The sequence below is a fragment of the Pyrus communis genome, chromosome 9, assembly GCF_041283825.1.
Source record: "Pyrus communis isolate YQ-2024b chromosome 9, ASM4128382v1, whole genome shotgun sequence".
Taxonomy (NCBI): domain Eukaryota; kingdom Viridiplantae; phylum Streptophyta; class Magnoliopsida; order Rosales; family Rosaceae; genus Pyrus; species Pyrus communis.
This window is the reverse complement of record NC_142573.1, coordinates 25,328,966-25,349,181: the sequence shown is the minus strand read 5'-3', so window position 1 is coordinate 25,349,181 and position 20,216 is coordinate 25,328,966. Positions and strand designations below refer to the sequence as shown.

General features: G+C 37.4%; 2 protein-coding genes and 1 pseudogene across 3 annotated transcripts; 1 reads left to right on the top strand and 2 right to left on the bottom strand.

The window, feature by feature from the left end:
* Positions 1 to 7,010: 7,010 nt before the first annotated feature.
* On the bottom strand, positions 7,011 to 8,350 carry LOC148694466 (uncharacterized; annotated as a pseudogene).
* Positions 8,351 to 12,926: 4,576 nt separating this feature from the next.
* LOC137740336 (10 kDa chaperonin, mitochondrial) lies at positions 12,927 to 15,486 on the top strand. The gene is made up of 3 exons (XM_068480198.2): positions 12,927 to 13,119; positions 13,817 to 13,956; positions 15,239 to 15,486. Exons 1-3 carry the CDS (start codon positions 13,015 to 13,017, stop codon positions 15,285 to 15,287), a joined length of 294 nt encoding a protein of 97 aa, XP_068336299.2. The 5' UTR covers positions 12,927 to 13,014; the 3' UTR covers positions 15,288 to 15,486.
* Positions 15,487 to 15,981: 495 nt separating this feature from the next.
* LOC137740335 (uncharacterized) lies at positions 15,982 to 19,368 on the bottom strand. Of its 2 annotated transcripts, none has more exons than XM_088700231.1 (5): positions 19,244 to 19,368; positions 18,993 to 19,126; positions 18,270 to 18,640; positions 17,435 to 17,477; positions 15,982 to 17,007 (listed from the first exon to the last, which is right to left on the bottom strand). In XM_088700231.1, the coding sequence occupies exons 2-5, from the start codon at positions 19,123 to 19,125 to the stop codon at positions 16,289 to 16,291; spliced, it is 1,266 nt and encodes a 421-aa protein (XP_088556357.1). In that variant the 5' UTR covers position 19,126; positions 19,244 to 19,368; the 3' UTR covers positions 15,982 to 16,288. The 2 variants fall into 2 exon arrangements, with proteins under 2 accessions (XP_088556357.1, XP_088556358.1); XM_088700232.1 differs by having other exon boundaries at positions 19,248 to 19,319.
* Positions 19,369 to 20,216: the final 848 nt, after the last annotated feature.

Here is a 20,216-nt window from a genome sequence, read left to right as displayed (position 1 = left end):
CTGGTATGTAGAAGGGTCGTAACCCCCTTGCCTCTAGGCACCGCGCTCGTCCTCGGGATAGGTCTCACCTATATGCGAAACAACTATAAAAACGTTAATTTTAAAGCACATAACCAACCTTATGAAATAACTTCTCATACAATGCTCAAATGGGGTGTATGAATACACCAACGTGATCTACTCAACCTCAGGAACATCCCCACATTTTTAGAAAAAAATTTCGACGCTGCAAGCGCCTCCACGCGCCGCCCACGCACAGGCACGTGCCTGGCACACTGATGGCGTCAGTTAACGCCGTCAGGAATATTCCATTAAATCTAACTGATGTCGTTAACGCTGTTAGCAATATTTCATCCAAACTGACGGAATATTCTGTCATCTTCTCCGGCCAAACTCCGGCGCCGTCGCTGTCGCCAACGCCGGAAAACCGGGAAAATTTAAAACCTTGTATCTTCTTTGTTTTTCAACCAAATTTCACAAAATTGGTACCAAAATGAAGCTTACAACAAGAGGAACAAATCCATACCACTTTCAAGCACTAAAACCCACAGAATCTCGCCAGGAAAACACCACCAACTCCGGCCAAACTTGTAACTCACGATCCCGACGTCCAAAACCTTCAAACGAACCACCCCGAGCCTCCTAAGAACCTCACCAAGCTTCCTACAAGCTTGAAATTTCCAAAAACACAAGAATTAACGTGTGCATGAACAGTGACCAAATCGGGGTATCCTGAGTTCGACGTGAAAACGAAGGTATCTTTACCTGAAATGAGTATGGTTGAACTCCTAAGGACCTCACAAGCACGGATATGTAATTTGTTTCCTCGATCTGTGAAGGTTTCAATGGTTTTTGGGTGTGTCCGTACATATAGGGATAGAAATAGGAGAGAGAGAGAAAGGGACAGGGATACGGGACAAGGAAAGGGGTGATGGAGTGTGGGAGTGTGTGTGTGGTCCAAAACCAGCCAAACAAAACCCAAAACAACCACACAACGAAACAAACATACTAGGGGCAAAACCATCATTTCATCCATATGGTACGAAAAATCCGGGATGGACTGTCACATTTTTGCTTTAGAATCCATAATGTGTAATTTCTCTACCGATTTCTTGTTTTGTTTTCTACTAGTAGCATTCCTTCTCGTTCTTTTTCCTCCCATATTATATTGTACATGTAAAAGCAGAATTAAAATCACTGAAAAAATTGTAGAACTCTTCTGCCTATTAAAACTAAGAATGATACAAACCTAATCAAAGGGTGTAAAGAAAAGAAAAAATCACACCAATTGAATGCAAAAAATAAAATACATCAACCAAGGAAGATACAAACCTACTCAAAGTGTGCAAATCCTCGAGATGCTTTGGTGCATTCCATGTCCCCGCTACACTACGGACACCAAGGTGTAAGTATACTATAAGTATGTGCGTACCTTTTTGCATAGCAAGAAGATGGTGATGAAGCACCCTAATTCTGCTATTTAGCATCTTGATGGCACTGTGAATTCCTGCAAGATGAGCAACCACTGCACACAACCCAGGTTGTATTAGTTTGTATCACAAATATAAACCTTTCTTATAACTGGATGATCCCAAGCTCACTCAAACCATGTATGATATCTTCAATTGCCAAGATGGTACCAAAAACGCAATGGCTAAAATGATCGAAACTATCCTTCCCATTGAAAGTATAGACGTACGGTCTGCTAGCAACCTAAAATCCCAAAAACACGTCAATAAAAAAACTCAAACTTTGAAGGGATTTCATAAATAGACGTGGGAGTTTGAAAACTGAACGGAACTGCTATGCAGTTTGAACAAACGTGCTGGGCGTGGTGAGAAGAAAGAATGCTTTCGATTCTATATTATTCTTCTCATTAAGAGGTATTGATATACAACCCTAATCTAATCAAATAAGGAAAAATAATTCACAGGGAATATACCCAGATTACAAGAGATCCATCCTAAACTAGGAAACTCTAAATTATGGGAAACTATATAAGTCAACATTCTCCCTCAAGTTGGTGCATATATGTTACACATGCCCAACTTGTCTAGAAACTCAGAGAACTTTTCACTAGAAATTGCTTTGGTGAGGATGTCAGCAATTTGGTCTTCTGTTCTGATTGGAGGTACTTCAATTATTTTACCTTCTAGCTTTTCTTTAATAAAAAACCTATCAACCTCTACATGCTTGGTTCTATCATGTTGTACCGGATTCTGAGCAATATCACGAGCAGCCTTATTATCACAAAACAACTGCATCGGTTGACTATGCTTAACCCCCAAATCATGTAATAGTTGTTTAAGCCATAAGATCTCACAAATACGAAGAGCCATATTTCGGTATTCTGCTTATGCACTTGACCTCCCCACTACTCCGTGCTTCTTGCTTTTCCAAGTAACCAGATTTCCCCCAACAAAGGTAAAGTAACCAGATGTTGAGCGCTTATCATCACTTGAACCAGCCCAATCAGCATCTGTATACCCCTCAACTCTGAAATGGTCGTTCTTTTTTAATAAAATCCCTTTCCCATGACTTCCTTTCAAATAGCTCAATATTCTCATAACTGCATCTATATGTTGTTCCCCTGGATTATGCATTTATTGACTAACGACACTCAAGGCATGAGCAAGGTCCGGTCTAGTATGTGCCAAATACATTAATCTTCCCACTAGTCGTTGATACCTTCCTTTGTCAACTGTCACTTGATTTAGATCAATACTCAGCTTTGTCCCTTCTACCAACGGAGTAGTTACGGGTTTGCATGCCGACATACCAGTTTCTTTTAACAAATCAAGAATATACTTACTTTGTGACAGAAACATTCCTGACTTACCTCTTGATACCTCAATGCCAAGAAAATATTTTAGAGACCCAAGATCCTTCATCTCGAATTTTGTAGATAAATACTTCTGCAAGGCCACACGTTCATCCGGATCATTACCAGTAACTACCATATCATCCACATAAAGAATGAGTGTTGTAAGCTTTCCGTACCGACGTTTTAAGAACAGTGTGTGATCATAATTACTATGCTTATATCCAAATGCTCTTATAGACCTGGTTCCCAAACCACGCTCTCGGGGACTGCTTCAACCCAGACAATGATTTTCAAAGCCTGCATACCTTTTGTCTATGCATATCCGGAACGTTACTCCTTTGTGGGAGTTCCATGTATATCTCCTCAGTCAGATCTCCATGTAAGAAGACATTTTTTACATCGAACTATTGTAGCGGCCAATCTAAATTTGCTGCCAAGGATAATAACACACGAATCGTATTGATTTTCGCCACTGGTGCGAAGGTATCAGTGTAGTCAATCCCATACTTTTGTGTGTACCCCTTTGCCACCAACCTCGCCTTGAAACGATCCACTGTTCCATTTGTTTTGTATTTTATAGTATAGACCCATTTGCAACCCACATGCTTTTTGCCAACTGGCAAATCGGTTACTTCCCAGGTAGCATTCTTCTTCAATGATCTCAATTCCTCATTCATTGCTTATTTCCAGTGAGAATCTGCTAGGGCTTTCTACACACTGTTAGGAATAAATACAGTAGATAATTGATATACAAATGACTTATTTGATTCCGATAGGTAACGAGTGGACACATAATTGTTGAATGGATATCTTACCCCTGAGTCCGAGTGTGGTTCATTCACATGATATTTCTGCTTACATTTAGGGTCAGCTTCATAAGTGGGTTTAGGAATACCTCAATTAATTATCTCTGGAAGGCGACCAAGTGGTGGAGCATCCTGAGCAGTAGGCGATTGGTTATGAGTATTGTTGGAGACCACATCCCTGACATCAAATAATTATGATGAGCTTTGCTCCAATTCAGTGTGTGAAACTAGACGCCCAGATTTCATGGGCTGTTGACAGTGCAAATCAGGCACCACGGCCTGTTGCTGAGAAACGAACGGATTGGATTGGTGGGTTGTTATCTGACGCCCTGCCCCAGAAGCATCTGGCGCTGCCTGTGAGAATGCGGGCTGGAGTGCTCTAAGTTTGCCAGAATGAAGACTTCCCAGCTGCATTAATGGCCCATCTTGCTGGTCCAACAACCCAGCATGCATTGGCTGCTCTGATGGGCCATCTCGCTGCTCTGATGGGCTAGGGCATGCAACTCGGCATGCGCTGGCTGTTGGTGTTGCTATTGTTCATGCAACCCCATTGGCTACATTTAATCCATAGAATAATCAAAGGCTCGGACTTCAAGATCTCACATCTCCCCCTGAAATGAGGACCTGAAGGAACCATAGTACGTCTCATGTTCATGGAAAACGACATCCATAGTGACAAATATTTTCTTCGTTGGAGGGTGATAGCAGCGGTATCCCTTTTGGGCAGTGGCATAGCCTACAAAGACACAACGGAGAGTGATAAGCTCATATTTATATATTTTTTATATCAAATTCACTTGTCTTTTCTTAGTTAGTTCCTTATAATTTTGTGTTATTTACTTTGTTGTTGTGTTTTGTAGGATTTGTCAAGTAAAGAAAAGAAAAATAACACAAGTGGAATTTTAAGTAATAAATTCGTCAAAACTGCCTGTGCAAGTCAGCTGACTTTGGAAGCAAGTTTCGGACAGTTCAGAATGAATTAGAGAATGAGCCTTATATGCTTGGAAAGCTACAGATGTCTATTTTCTGGAGCATTTAGCGGATTGTTAATATCATTTGTCTAGAAAAAGTTATGATCGTTCTAACACTGAAAGGTTCCAGGAGGCTGAGCAGTTTGTAACTGACAAGAAAGCATTGAAAGTAATAAATCCCATAAAACTAACAGCCAAAACTGATGCAGCCAAGAACAAGCCAGCTAACACCTATTCAAATATCAGAGGAAATGAAAAATTAAGTGAGAGTAATGGGCATAAAGGCTGCCCAAAGAGTTACAATTGTTTTAGCATTTCCTCCCACTTATTGTCATCACTAAATGGCTATTAATGGGGTGAGTTATGGAGAAAAAACTGTGGCAGCAGAAAAGAAGAAAAGACCTACAAGTTGCAGCAACAAAGAGGGAGAAAAAGTGTGAATAAAAAAGATAGAAAAAAAAGAAGCAAAGCAAGGGAAAAAGGCAAGGCTGCTGCGTTGGGGAAGGAAGGAAAGGAAGGAGGAAATCTTGGCATTCTCTTCTCTCGGTTTTATCTTCTCAAACTCATGTCTTTCTTTTGGTTTAATTTGAGAATTATGTGTAACTAATTTTTAGTAGTTAGGGGCTGTTTTGAAGCCCCTAATATGATTGCAAGTTTGTTATGACATTTCGTTTGAATTACTTTTACGAATGAATGAAAATTGGTTCACTACTTGTCTCATTGATGAATTTTTTATGTGTTTTTTTTATGGATTCATACTTAGTAAGCATATCTAGAATTCTAATGCTATGAATATGTGTGTGCCTGCCCTTGTCGAATGAGGACCTACATATGTTCTAGAGTAGTACTTGTTAATTGCGATTAACATGTGAACCAATTTCTAGGATAAGTAAGACAACGTCAGTACTTACAATGCCTTGTGATGACTCAAACTCTTTTCGTTCTTAATGATTTCTACTTGTTAAATCTATGAACACACCCTTCTAGATTGCATGTTAGGGACTAAGTTAAGTTGAAAACGCCATTCTCTTAACATACTACATAAGAAAGAGTAATAGGTTGGGTTCTAACATTGAGCCAACTTGAGCATCTTCATCCGAAAAATGAAAGGAATTTGAATGAAACATAACATGTTTGCATGATTATTTGGTGGTGGATAGCAATTCCCCTAACCCATTTTTCTTAATTTGTGAATTACTTAAAAATCTGTCTCTGTCTTGTTTTTGTTCGATTTAATTTAAATATCAATCAACTCCAAAAATCCCAAATATTTGTGTGAGTGTAGCTCTATGTGTCTAGTATCTGCATATAAAATTTCGTAGACTTTAGATAAGTGTAAGTCAGTCTAATAATTATTTTTCGGTGGCTGGTCAGTAGTGACAGCAGCCCAGTTTTTGTGACATTTTAAGTAGTTAGATAAAACAATCTTCTGCGGGAAAGACCCTTATTTTCATATGCTACAATTGACAAATCTTAGTGTTAATAAGGAAAATCAATAGGACATTTGTGTGCTACTTTGTGGTGTGCTTTTAATCCTATCAGAGAGCACGGAGCTCAAGTTTGTTTTGTCATTGGGGCGGGTGGAGATAACAAAGAAAACACATCCTAACACTTGAGGAGACAAGTTAGGTACCGGTGGACAATGTTTGTGAGTCATGACTGCCTGAAACAGTGTTTGGAAGTCGATAGTGCGGGATGGGAGACGATTAATAAGATATGCAGCGGATCTAAGTGCTTCACCCCAAAAATGCAACGGAAGTCGTGCCATGAGAAGGGAGGCACGAACCACTTCTAACAAATGCTGATTTTTTCGCTCTGCTACCCCATTATGCTGAGGAGTGTAGGGACACGTAGTCTAATGAACAATATCGTGCATATCAAGGAATGACCAAAGTTTTGTACTAACATACTCTCCTCCATTGTCACTTCAAAGACACTTGGATATTCGTGTTGTACTGCACAACAACCATTTTATGGAATTTTTGAAAGGCCAAACTAACTTCACTTTTCGACTTCAACAAACTAACCCAAGTCATTTTGGTACAATCGTTAATAAAAGTAACAAACCAATGAGCTCCACCCAAAGTAGCAATTTTAGATGGGCCCCACACATCCGAATGCACAATCATAAAAGGAACTGAACTTTTATTCAAACTTGGAGAAAAATAAGTTCGATGGCTTTTGGCCATTTCACAAACATCACACTTAAACTGAGAAACATCATTCTTAACAAACAAACTAGGAAATAACTTATGCAAGTAACCAAATGAAGCATGCCCAAGACGGTGGTGTCACAACCATATGTTTGACACTTTATTAGTCTCCCCACAAGAACCAGCAACATAAAGAGCTTGAGTCAGCAAGCCAGAACCATTTGACGTTAACTCCAAGTAATATAGCTTCCCTCGTCTAATACCATAACCAATCATCTTCTGCGTCCGGATGTCCTTGAAAACAAAAAAAGAGCACCAAAAAATAACCAAACAGTGTAAGGCAAGGGTTATTTGGGCAACGGATAACAAATTATAATTTAAAGATGGAACCACAAGAACAGTATCAAGTTTCATGGTATCAGAAAGGGAAACAGTGCCTTCCCCGACAACTGGAGCAGCATTACCGTTGGCCACACTAACCATTGTTTAAGTGGAGGTTTCTAATGATGGAACCTGTCTAGAATCACAAGTCATATGTTCTGTAGCACTGGAATCAATTATCCATGTATTATTCAAAACAGTAGTGCAACTATTGACTGCCTTACCATCATTACCTGTCGTAGCAATCATAGCTGATGCTTTGTCCGTTATATGATCCACATCACTCTCAGTTTCCGCAACAGAGGCACGAGATTTATTGCATCATGGATCACGTGTCTTATCCCAATTCTCAGGATATCCAATCAACTCAAAACAGCAGCTCTTGGAATGGCATGTTAGACCACAATGTGGACATTTACCCGGAGGGCGGTCTCAACTTGTTTGGTTGGTTCGGGTTTGTCCTAGACGATATTCTGACCTAGTTCGGTTGGATCGAGAAGACGGTCCAAGAGCCTTGGCTGCCATAACAACATGCTCATACTTGTCTTATTCCATCTTCATAGCCTCTTTTCTATCTGCTTCGCGACAAACATATGCATAAGCAGCCTAAAGCCCCAACGGGGGATCCTTGCACAACACCTCTCCACGCACTTGATCAAACTCATCGTCTAGACCACCAAGAAACAAATAGACCCTTTCTTTCTCAATCGCCTTTTGAAATGTTTTGATATCCTTTTCACAGTCCATGGCCACTTTATTAAAGTAATCCAACTCCTGAAAAATCTCAGTTAGCTCCCCAAAATAAGTAGCCAATGATCTGCCATTTTGACGAAGATGCGATGCTTCTTGATTCAATGTGTAAATTATAGCCTCATCATTCTCATCAAAATAAGCAGTTTTAATCAAATCTCAAATTTCTTTTGAAGTAGACAATCAAATGTATTGCTTCATAATTTCCGGCTTCATCAATGATAACAACCAACTCTTAATTCTTTGATCCTCGGAGAACCATTCATCATATTTAGGATCATCGTCTTTGGGTGCCTTGATAGACGCACGAAGATATCCCATCTTCTTTCTTCCAGCAATATGAATCTGAATGAGAGGAGCCCACAAATCGTAGTTCTTCTCATCCAATACCATACCAATATTGAAACTCGAGTTATCTAACTGTACCATAATTGAAGCAGCAGCCTTCACATCCTGATCAGCCATGTGGCCTGCTGTCGGCAAGAATTGGGCAGTAAACAAACGTGATAAATAATCAGCAAAAGCTGACAGAATACGGACACCAATGAAATTGCTGTTGTTGGCGGATGAAATTCAAGGCAGCAATGACTTTTTGGAGTCACTCGCTGCAGTAGTGTACAGAGCACTGCAAGCCCAACCCAAATAGGGTTTTGTTTCTGGTTTTCAACAAGGCTCTGGTGCCAAGAAGAAAGAATGCTTTCAATTCTATATTATTCTTCTCATAAAGAGGTATTGATATACAACCCTAATCTAATCAAATAAGGAAAAATAATTACAGGAGATTACACAGGGAATATACACAGATTACAAGAGATTCATCCTAAACTAGGAAACCCTAAATTATGGGAAACTATACAAGTCAACAATTCTTTCCCCACGTAACTATTTTTTGTTCTTTTTATTTTTAACTAGCATTTGCCTACACACTTTGTATGTATAAACACATTTTTTTAGAAAATGAGAAGGGGAGAGAGAGAGAGATAACGTGGAGAGAGTCGGATGTTTTTGTTTTGTTTTTTTATTATTATTTTTAATTAGAGATATGTTAAGATTATATGTAGGTGATGCTTTGAAAGAAAAAAAAACAGTAAAATTTTGTTATGTAAAATGTTAAAATTACATGTACATGAGGCTTTGAAGAAAAAAAATAGCAAAATTTGGTTGTGGGAAATTACATTTTTGCCACATATTTCTTATTCATGTTCTATTTTAATTAGAGGGTTAAACTGGTAATTTCATATGATTTTGGTTGACAATGAGTGTTTTATTAATTAAGAGATTAGAGATATAACCTCTTTTTTTTAATTCTTATAAAAATAATAAAAATTGATGTTGAAAAGACTTAATTATCTTTACACAATCTGTTAGAATGAGAGAAATAAATTTGAAATTTTGACAAAAGTCATTGTTTATAAATTGACATGCACCAATTCTCTTAATTAAATGTATAAACATAGAAATTTAGAATTTCCGACAAAAAAAATAAAAAACGAATTTGTGATTTCCAATTTCCTAGTTTAAATTTCATGTAAATAGGTGTTACTTCTGAATTTTTATGACTGAGAGTTTAAAAACAACAATTCTGTATGCAAGTTTCGTTGTTCTTTTAGAGGTTGTATTCAATTGAGATCTTGAGGATTTTTTTTTTGTCAAATAGATTTTGAGGATTTTTTTATGGCTTTATAAATCCTTGGCCTTTGATGGAGTTTATAAATCTATTAAACTCTTAAAATAAAATAAAATTCAGAAATTTTAGAAAATAAAATTTTGTTGTTTTAAAATGTTTTAGTAATCTTAAATTTCCTAATCCACTGTGGCCCTTTACCACAGTGGTAGAAAGGTGTTATGCCCTTGCATGACGGCGTGGATTCAAACCCCGTCAACTCCGTCAATAGCTAATCTAACATCTAACTTACTGTTAACCCTAAAAACTACCGAGTCTACGTGGTGCGCAAACCGAGTAATGAAAAAGCTAACTAGGTTCTTCAGTTGTGTGCGGGGCGTGCCAACTCGTTAGTCGAGCTCGGCCGATGAGTAAAATATGTTGATGTTGCGTTGAGCGCGCTGCTGACTTCTTGATCTTGCGACTATGGCCGAGGAAAGAACACCTTTCGGCCTTCGAGTTCTAGAGCCTGAAGACAAAGCTGCTAGTTCTGCGAAGTTCAATATCAAATTTGGCTTTCAATGTGCCGAATGTAGTAACTTGTAATACCTTACTTCGCCGAGAAGGCTAAAGAGATGACCTTTGCCAATAAGGATTCAAAAATCCTTCTCGACTAAGACTTGGATAGATAACTAGTTGGCATCGACTTAATGCTGCTTATCCAAACTGAAAGTGCTCCGCTGTCGGCTGATTTTACAGCAACAATGTTGTTTATCCAAACTGAAAATGTTCGCCAGTTGCCTTCACAATGCTGTTTATCCAAACTAAAGATGTGTTGGCGGAAAAAGGAAAATAAAAATCTCAAGGTTGTTGAGAGGTTTCGCGTAGAGCAACAGTTTGCACATAGCAGTTTGTGTGTTGAATTGGAGAGAGTTTGAATGTCATATGCCGTTTTGTATTTATAGGGACATGCCTTGATGAACACACTATGAAGTTGTTGCCGTGACTTGGAGTATCCAATCGAAATAAATAATATTCCTATGAATATTATTCCAAATGAGCAAAGCTACACTATGATAATTGTCGTCCACATATGATAACCATGCAATTAGATCAATTTACAAGCACATGGAACTCTTCCCATATCATCCTAAATAACCATACAATGTTTAGACCCATTTTCACATTCAAGTGCATGCATTACCAAAGTCTGAGCACTTTAGCCCATGTTGTGCTTTTCCTTTCCTTGGTAGCCTAATCTAAACAAAAGACTCCCTCTTCCACTCATTTGTATAGGTGCAAACATGCAATGCCACGCTAATTGTTCATCAATTGCAATATTTATTTTATTCGGCATTATCATATGCTACTGCTTTATCACCCAGCTGTGTTCCAGATAATGGTAAGTCTAGATAATTTAATACTATTAAGAGATAATCATTATGATTAAAACCATAATATCATCCTTTAACAATATTGAAAATTATCTCAACCGATTTGTCATCCAACGGTCTAGAACTCAGCTCATTCAACGGCCTTGATTACTCGAGCCGATGAAGTAAAATCTGGTCCAAACACTTACTAACGCTATCGCTCGACTAAAAAAAAAAAAAAAAAAAACAAGAAAAGAAAAAAGAGTAGCGTTAGGCTTTTGATAGAGTTTATAAGTCCATTAAACTCTTAAAATAAAATAAAATTCACAAATTTTAGAAAATAAAATTTTGTTATTTTAAATTTTCTTTAGTAATCTTAAATTTTCTAATCCAAAACAAAGTGTTAGACTAAAACTCTCTTCTTCCCAAGATTGTTTTTTCTACTTCAAATCTCATCCCCATTGTTGAACCACAGGGGCCAGGCACCATCGCACTACTGAGAGTAGCACACCAATCACTTAACCTAAGCAAGAGCAATTAAACCAAGAGATCATAACACCAATCATTTAACCCAAACGAGTGCAACTTTTGTTTTTATATTTTATTTTACCACAAACCTTGCAGTTAACGCCCTCCATTGTAAGACAAGCTCCACAATTGCCATTCGAATCATAATAAAGTAGCCGATAGTGATGTGTGAGTATGGGAAAGATGTTCGAGACCTCGAGTATTAAAATTGAATAATTGGTATGGAGATGAGGGTTCAAAGAGAAGAAATACCGGATTTTAGAGGGGGAGAAAGTTTTAGTCTTAGGATAATTTAGTCTTTTGAACATCATTTTTTGGTAGTTTTAGTCGTCAGGCCATCATCACCAACCTTTGCTAGTCAACCTATAGCGTGTCTCTTCTCGGCGACGCACTTTAGTGTTAAGTGGTTATTAAAGTGCTTTTAGCACTATTTGGTATAATTATTGGAGCGCATTTTATGTAGGTGGCTCACTCACCCCCGTTTTTCGTTCATTTAGTTTGTTCATGGGTTCTTCTTCTTAGTGGTGGCGGCGGATCGTCGATGGCGATGCAACTAGTGGAGTGGAACATGCAATCTTCCAGATATAAATTTTTTGTTATTGTGGACTTGCTCTTTTTAGGTTTTTTCGATTGTATTTAGTTTTGGGCTATGCTTGATTTTAAATTGCCCTTATGATCTCCAAACCCTAGGTTAAAATTTTTGACCCAGAAACAGTTTTTTTGCTCTAATCCTTCTAGGTTAAATTTTTAGCCCGAGATTACCAAAAAAATGAATTTATGATAATTTTTCTCTTGAAGTAACTTTTTTTTTTTAATTATGTAGACTATTATAATTCAATTTTGTGAACATTTTTACTTAAAAATATTTAGATTCAGATAAAATTAAAAAAAAAAAATATTAAACCGACACCATGAAATTGATGGAACACTATGATAGAATATGAAACACATGAATTTTTTTTTTATAATTATTTTAGCCGTTGGAATTAAATTTGGACTGTTAAATCTTTTTTTTTTTTTTTTTACCATTGAATTTGATTATATAAGATCTTATAAGTTGGATTCTATGAATTTATAAATATAAAACTTAAAAAAGTAAACATATATGGTGGGCCATCTCACTAACACAGGGGAATTATGGCCTAAATTTGTCACAAAAATAAATTTTGGGTTAAAACTCATGTTTGGCCCAAATGTTGGAGTAAGTTGAGGTAGGTTTAAAACCTAAAATTTGTGTTTTACAGTTAGAGTAGGTCTAAAGGAACAAATGTTTAGTCTAAACAAGTTGAAAAAAATGTAGGAGATTTTATTTAACCACATGGACCTATATGGAATTTAAGGTAAACTTTTAATAATTTCTTTTTCTTTGAGAATTCTCATTTTAAACTTCAAATTTTTTTTTTAAAAAAAACTTTAAACTTTAAACTTTCTATATTTGAAAATTTTGTTATGCAAAATCAAATTTTAAGGGTATTAATATCAGTTTTTATTTATTTATTTATTCAATTTTTTTGCGTGGAACCCTTTAAAAACCTAAACCCTACACAAAAACGAAAGAGTTAAGGGGTTTCGCTGCTTACGATTCTTTCTCTGCGCGTGCGTTGCCGTTACTTTCCAGTTTTGTGATGGCGAAGCGTCTGGTTCCACTCTTGAATCGCGTTCTCGTTGAGAGAATCGTCCCTCCGTCGAAAACCACCACCGGAATCTTACTTCCGGAGAAATCCGCCAAGGTATATGCTTTTATCATTTTACCCATGCTCTCTCCCCACTTTCTCATTTGTGTGTTTGTTTCCTGAGAAACTCGAGATAATGCAATATAGTTTAAATGTAAGTAGGGTTTGGTTTCTGGGTTTTGGTGTTATTGGATTTTTAGTAGTGGAAATTGTGGAATGTTTGATAATTCGGGTTTTAGATTTTTCGCTCTCTCTACGAATTTTGAGTGTTCTCTGTATCTGGGTACTTTTTGGAATCAGAAATTGGAAAGGTATTATCATTTTTGAACCACTAAATCAAAGCAATGATGAATATATGTAGGGCTCAGTTGGAACTGCTTCTTTAAAGAGCACCTATGCTCATAACTCACAAGCACTTCCAGTAAAAGGGCTTCTATTAGAGGCACATTGAATGAAAATGAAAGTGCTTCTTCCAAACATGATTAATAGAGCTTTGGTAATTTGAAGCGCTTTTAGTTAATTTAGAAGCACGTGCAAACACGTTTCCGTTTTACTACTATGTTTGCAAACAAGGGTCTTGTTTTAAATCTAATTCGCCTCATTTTTCGTTCAAATGGGGCTTTGCTTAATTAAATTTTTCCCTTTTACAGAAACTCTTTGTGGTTAAGATATGCAATATAACATGAAGGTGAGGCTTTGCTGTCTGGATAAAAATTAATTTCTAAATTGAAATCTTGGTGCATTACGCTTTTAGCTGAACTCTGGAAAAGTTGTTGCTGTGGGTCCTGGCACTCGCGATAAGGAGGGACAGTTCATCCCCGCCACTGTGAAGGAAGGAGACACTGTTCTGCTGCCAGAGTATGGAGGAACTGAAGTGAAGCTTGGTGACAAAGAGTATGTATCTCACAAGGCCTTATTGCTAGTATTCTTAGATGTGCAATACTTTAAGCTGCTTTTAATTATGTATAAACTTCTGAAAGATTTCTGTCATGATTCTAATAGTTTTTGGGGCATATTTACTAAACCATTGCTGACCTTAATTCAATCGAGAGATACAATGGAAGCTGAAATTTGATTTGGAAACACTTACTTAAGCACTGGGACTTTTGTTTTATAAATTGCCTTCACATCATGTAGATAAAAAATATTCATATGGAAGAACTGTGTAGAAAACTAGACCTTAGATTTTGTGCTGATGATTTCCCTTCTGTACGTGATGCAATGACTTGAAATATTACTGAATAATAAGGCTGGCATGCTTTCCATTTCATGATTTTGCGCATGTATGTTTTATGAATTTTTCCGTGGTATATGGATACAATACATAGTGAAATGCTACTTGTTTCTCTTGCACGAACGACTGTCCATTTGGTTTGTATGTATGTGTCTTATTTGTATCACTCTCTGTAAACAGGTGTGCTTTTATCCATTGTATGTGTCTTATTACTAGGATTACAATTTGGCGAATTGACTCAAGTAGGCACCTTTGCTGTAAAGCAGAGGTGTGCTTTAGTTAGCATGTGTTTTTGCCTTATAATTCTCATATTCATTCTAGTCCAGAGAAGGATTTAAGTTTTTAACTGAGAAATTTAGGTAACTTGAGCCGAGATTATTGTATGGCATGCCAGCTTGTTTAGTAATTTTCAGGCAAGTTAGAGCCAATCTTGGCTTAGTTTGATTAGTGCAGACGAATTAGTGATAATGATATCTCTAATGTTATAATCACCTTATAGTCTTATAATTTTCCTAATTTTTTCTTAATAATTAGCTAATCAGATTTACTGCAAGGTCCTTAAACTTATCCTTAGGTTACGTTAGCAAATGTCAAGTCTCAAGTATGAGTTTGCGTAAGGCCCCCGTCGTACCCACGTGGCCTTTATCAGGATGTCTTTTCCATAGGTATATTTGGTATATCTCGTCCTTAGGTTTTTGTGCATAGGCTTTTAAATGCTTTCAGCGTGATGCCTGAAAATTTTCCAGTTTTGGATTTCTGTATGTGACACTGAACAACATTTGAGAATGCATGCCATGTTACGTATGTTACGAGAACTTGTGAAATTAGTCAGGATTGAGAAATAGATGCAGTTTTGAGAACATTTACTTCTGCATTCTTTCGACATTCACTTCCTTTGTCCGATTAGATGCTCATTAAATTATTTTTTTTTTGCTGTTTTAGGTACCAGCTATATCGGGATGAGGATATACTGGGAACACTGCACGACTGATGTATTGTTTGACCTATGATCGTGTTAATTTTGTTCATGATTTATCCTAGTGGATTTAAGTTCCGTAGCATGGAGTCGATCTCTGTCGATGCCCTACTGTTTAACTTTGTTATGTGCTCATAAATTAGATGAAGGAAAACATGTAAAACTGTTCCGTTATTGGGCAAATAATTTGAATGCTACTAAGACGTTTTAAATATGCACCAAGTTTATCCAAATCCCTATAGCCGAATGTCTGCTCCAGTTATTCAATGTGAATTCATCGCTTATTTATGAATTCGCTCAGTCAGTGAGGACCAGAGATGCTTGCAGACCGGAGGTCGTGGCTGCTTGCTTTCTGAGGTTTGGGTTTGTGAATTTAATCAGTCACCGAGTGCTTCTGCCAATTCGCTCACCAGTGTTCTTGTTCCAAGTTCGCCGGGTAACAGAATCTCGACTTTTGCCAAGTGTCAGGCGTGCGTGCGGGCAAAACATTACCGTTGATACATTGTGAGCTCTCAGTAGTAGGAATTGGGCTTTGCCTGTATCAGCATTCAAGAATGGGCCGTACGTGCATCAATTGTCAAAATTTTCAATGAGTGCATGAGCAACTAAACCATAGCATATATTCTTCTAAATTTAATTCAATCAAGTCAGAAGGCAAACAATTGTCACAGCTCATATGACCTGAGCAAATCCAAAGGAAGTAGAAACATTTAAAAGGTCGGACAAATAAATTTCACCTGCATAATAGTATACATAAATAGTGCAGTATACAGAACAATTTACAAATAGTAGTGCAACTATACATAATAACTTCCTACTACATTTTGGTTAATCTCCTACCAAATTGTAAGATCTAGTACCATGCCAACTAAATTACACCTCACATCACTTTTTCGAGTTTAGCGGTCCGCACTTCCGAGGAGCATTGGTTTGTGGATGATCGCATTAATGCTAGGCTAGGTTATGTACTAACTACTTAGCTATGAAACCTCTATGCAATGCATTCTTTCATTTACCTAGATAGAATTTACTGAGTCGCCACCTTCACTGCTTTCATTATCACTGCTGCTACTCTCACTCTCGCTTTCACTTTCGCTTCCACTTCCGCTTCCGCTTCCACTGCTACTCTCACTCCCACTAGTATCATTTGAGCTTGACGTCTCTTTCTCTCCCACCTCGGCATTCACCTGAGCTCTGAGGGCTTCAGCAGCATTTGGGCCATTATCCATCACATCATCACTTACATCCACAATCTCATCATCCAGATAAGTCTGCTTCTCTCCCACCTCGGCATTCACCTGAGCTTTGAGGGCTTCTGCAGCATTTGGGCCGTTATCTATCACATCATCACTAACATCCACAACCTCATCATCCATATCAGTGTGCTTCTCTCCCACCTCAGCATTAACCTGACCTCTGAGCGCTTTGGCAGCATTTGGGCCATTATACATCACATCATCACTTATATCCGCATCAGCAATCTCATCATCCATATCTCCTGGATGAGGTAAGTTAATGTCAATGCCGGTGTGAAATTCCTTTCCAGGAGATCTTCCCTTCTCAGATATATCATCATCATTATCACCGTCATCTTCATTGTCATCATCATCAATGACAACATCCACTTCTTCCTCCATTTCATCGCTTCTTTGTGCATCAGGAGATGCAGTTGGTGGATTTGGTAAGGAAGGCGGACAGTCCAAATCCTCGCTGGTTTCAGGTTTTGGCCCTGGGTCTGGAAAGAAGATTGTAAAATGTATCAATACCATGATAAAAAACCAAAAGCTAGGCGGTAATATAGCTGCAATTACTAAGGAACATAATGTAATTACAATTGTTTAGCCATGAAAATGAAATTCAGAAAAAATGTTAGAACATCAAAATACCAACGAAAAATGCCTGGTTTTTTTGCACAACAAAGGTTTAAGCATATAAGAACAAATTCATTGTTATAAAAGAGTTGATAATCATCATAGACCTGTTACTTAATTTATCATTTTATTTTTTGAAAAACTAGTATCACTAAGACATTATGATCAATTGGAACATGAAGAAATGTAGTCCTGAAGCTCAAACATTACACAATTGTATCTATAATGGGAGAGAACGAAATTTCCATCAAACAACTCAACATCGTAACAGTAGGGTTTAAGATCATATACCTAAGCTCGCTAAGCTGTTGATATCAATTTCTTTCAACTCCACCTGTACAATTAAATTTAAGCAAATAGTTTCAACCATCACATAATTACTGGAATTCCTGAAAGAAATGTGTACTAAAAAAAGATGCCCATGCTATTCAACAAATCCAGTTTTCACAAATTCAATTTAACACAAGGGAAAAGATTGCAGCATTAAATAGTATTGGTTATAAGTTAAGTAGTTCGAAAGGATATATCTTCTCTAGATAACATAATAGCAATTAGCACATCCTGAAGATGATTTCAACCCCGTACGAAATCAAATAAAATACAAAAGTATTTATTTAATAAAGAAGCAAGATTGCATTTGACGCCATGATTTTTGCACAATGATAGAAGTGAGGGATATGATTGTTCACAGTGTTGCCACTACCGTTCACCAGAACGTGATTGCAACTGGTCGGTACAAGCAACAAAGAACTAGCACACAAGCCACATGTTCCAGCATAGAAGGAAACACATGTTCCAGCATAGAAAGATTTCTCATATTCAGTATTCCAGTCTTGGTGTTCAAATTTATATATTAAATGAAGCAAGTTCCACGAAATTGGTTTAAATCCCCGATATTGCTGACTCCTCGACTTTAATTGTACTCAATCTGTGAAATCTAACTCCAATGTGGGAGAATTCAGATTACATAGCTTGAGTCACAAGATGCAATACTCTTCTGCAAAGTCCACCTAGATATGCAATGCGTATGCAAGTGCATCTACAATTACCCCTTTTTGAGATGGACCACACTTCACCCTTCTTATCATTCAACAGATATGACGACCATAAAATCAAAGAAGCCTACCGGTGGCATATTAGGAAGAATGTCCTTGTTCAACGACTGAAGCTTTGGTCTTTTGCCACCGGTTGGTGGAGAATAAGATTCCACCGCTGAAACTGATGTACTCGTGACTGCGGCCACTGGAGCTGCAGATTCACCAGGCAGCCTGACATGCCTCAACCGCTTCACTGCTCGGTGCAACCTCTCCAACCGAAAACCCTCACCATCAAAGAACAAAACGGCCTCGTCTTTCTTGTGATCCTCACTCACACCTTCAAAAGTCACTTTGGGTTTTCCGTGTTGGTTGTTGTGAAATTCTAATGCAACTCTATTGTCCTTGCTCTTGTGTAACAACCCTGGTTGGTTCTTGTCAATTGAAGCCGGTTTAAATTCATCTGAAAAATAAAAATATATCACCAAACTTCGAAATTTTTTTGACAAAATGGATCCAATTGGTAGCAAAAACTCTCAAATTTATGAACAACACACTGATAACAAAAGTTTCTAACTTCACAAGTTTTGAATGGTGCAAAAGTGTAAACAAACAAACTAGTTTCTCAGGTGGTAGATTGCCCTGGTGGTTACCGTCTTTTGAATTCAGCTTAGAATAGTAATATCACTTCAAATAAAAAAAATAAAAAAACTAGTTTCACACAAGACTAGTATACTCCCAAAGCTTTAATTTTACTCAATTTTCTCGGGAAACAAACGGAAAGTATAGTAAACTACTGAGGTACTAAAACTTACAGCGTAAGGTGCAGAACTTGGGGGAGGGACGGTGGTCCACGAAGGAAGAACCTAGGGTTAGGCTGTACCACCGGTCGGTCTCCGGAGCACCGTTTGGCTCGTCGTCTTCGTTGCTCTTCCGATTCGTCGCCATTCTGCAAAGCTCAATTTCAACGCAATTTTAGTATTCAAATCGAAAACTGAATTTTGGTACCAAATCGAAAGTTGAAATTGGGAACCCTAGAACCCTAGGGATTGCAAACGACAAGTACCTACAGAAGAAAAGAGGGCAGTTTAGTCTTTTCCCTGCTGTTTCTGGTTATATCCTTGTATTTTCAGGTCGAACCTGGACCGTTTAAGTGTGTGTCGAATGGTGACGTTAACAAACCGAAACCGGTTGAAATTAATAACAGTAAACTGAAACCGAAAATTGAAGGCAAAGGGTAAGGTAAAGATCTCCTTTCAACAGAAAATGACGGTCTCTTTGCGATTAATGGTGGATCAAAATATCATTGCCGCAGAAGAAATGAACTGTAGGCATGAAGAACAGGTCAAACAAATACAAAAAGACATGGACAATAGGAATATGCAAAGTAACACTTTGGATTACACTCTAATGAGTAAGGCCTATTTTGATAGCAAGAAAAGGGAAATTATGGCCCGACGACAGTTGTTTACCTTCGACTATCATCCTACAATGGTAGATGATGATGATGATGATTGTAGTTTTTAAATTTAAATTTGTAGTTTTTAAATTTAAGTTGTAGCTTTTAAAATTTAAGTTATTGTAGCTTTTAAATTTAAGCTTTGTAGTTTTTAAATTTAAATAATAAATTATGTTTGGTCATATGACTCTTTGGTCCTCTCGGTTAGAGATGATTTTTTGTCATATGACTATGTTTGGCCTATGACCCTCTAGTCCCTCGGTTGGAGATGGTAAGAAATATGACCATGCATTGTAATATTAATTTCTTAGGGGGCTATAGGTCTAAAACGAGTCATCTGACCCTCTTTTGGTTGGAGATGATATAATATTACATAAACCAAATTTGTGAATCATATAACGTATTATTAATAGAAAATAAGCATGTTAATCTATATTTAATATTTTAATAATTAACAATAATCTTATATGATTTACAAAATCTGATCCAAATAATTGATCTCTCAACGTTGCTCACTGAATAAACCGCAGTTAATTGTTTGATTTTAACAATAGTTAAATAGTCGAAAACTAAATCGGAT

Coding starts and splice junctions, on each gene's coding strand:
- LOC137740336 (XM_068480198.2), top strand. CDS start 13,015: ATGGCGAAGCGTCTGGTTCCACTCTTGAATCGCGTTCTCGTTGAGAGA. Junction 13,120..13,816: donor TTCCGGAGAAATCCGCCAAG/GTATATGCTTTT, acceptor TTACGCTTTTAG/CTGAACTCTGGAAAAGTTGT. Junction 13,957..15,238: donor GTGAAGCTTGGTGACAAAGA/GTATGTATCTCA, acceptor TTGCTGTTTTAG/GTACCAGCTATATCGGGATG.
- LOC137740335 (XM_088700231.1), bottom strand. CDS start 19,125: ATGGCGACGAATCGGAAGAGCAACGAAGACGACGAGCCAAACGGTGCT. Junction 17,478..18,269: donor TTCTTCCTAATATGCCACCG/GTAGGCTTCTTT, acceptor TTAATTGTACAG/GTGGAGTTGAAAGAAATTGA. Junction 17,008..17,434: donor CAACAGCTTAGCGAGCTTAG/GTATATGATCTT, acceptor TCTTCTTTCCAG/ACCCAGGGCCAAAACCTGAA.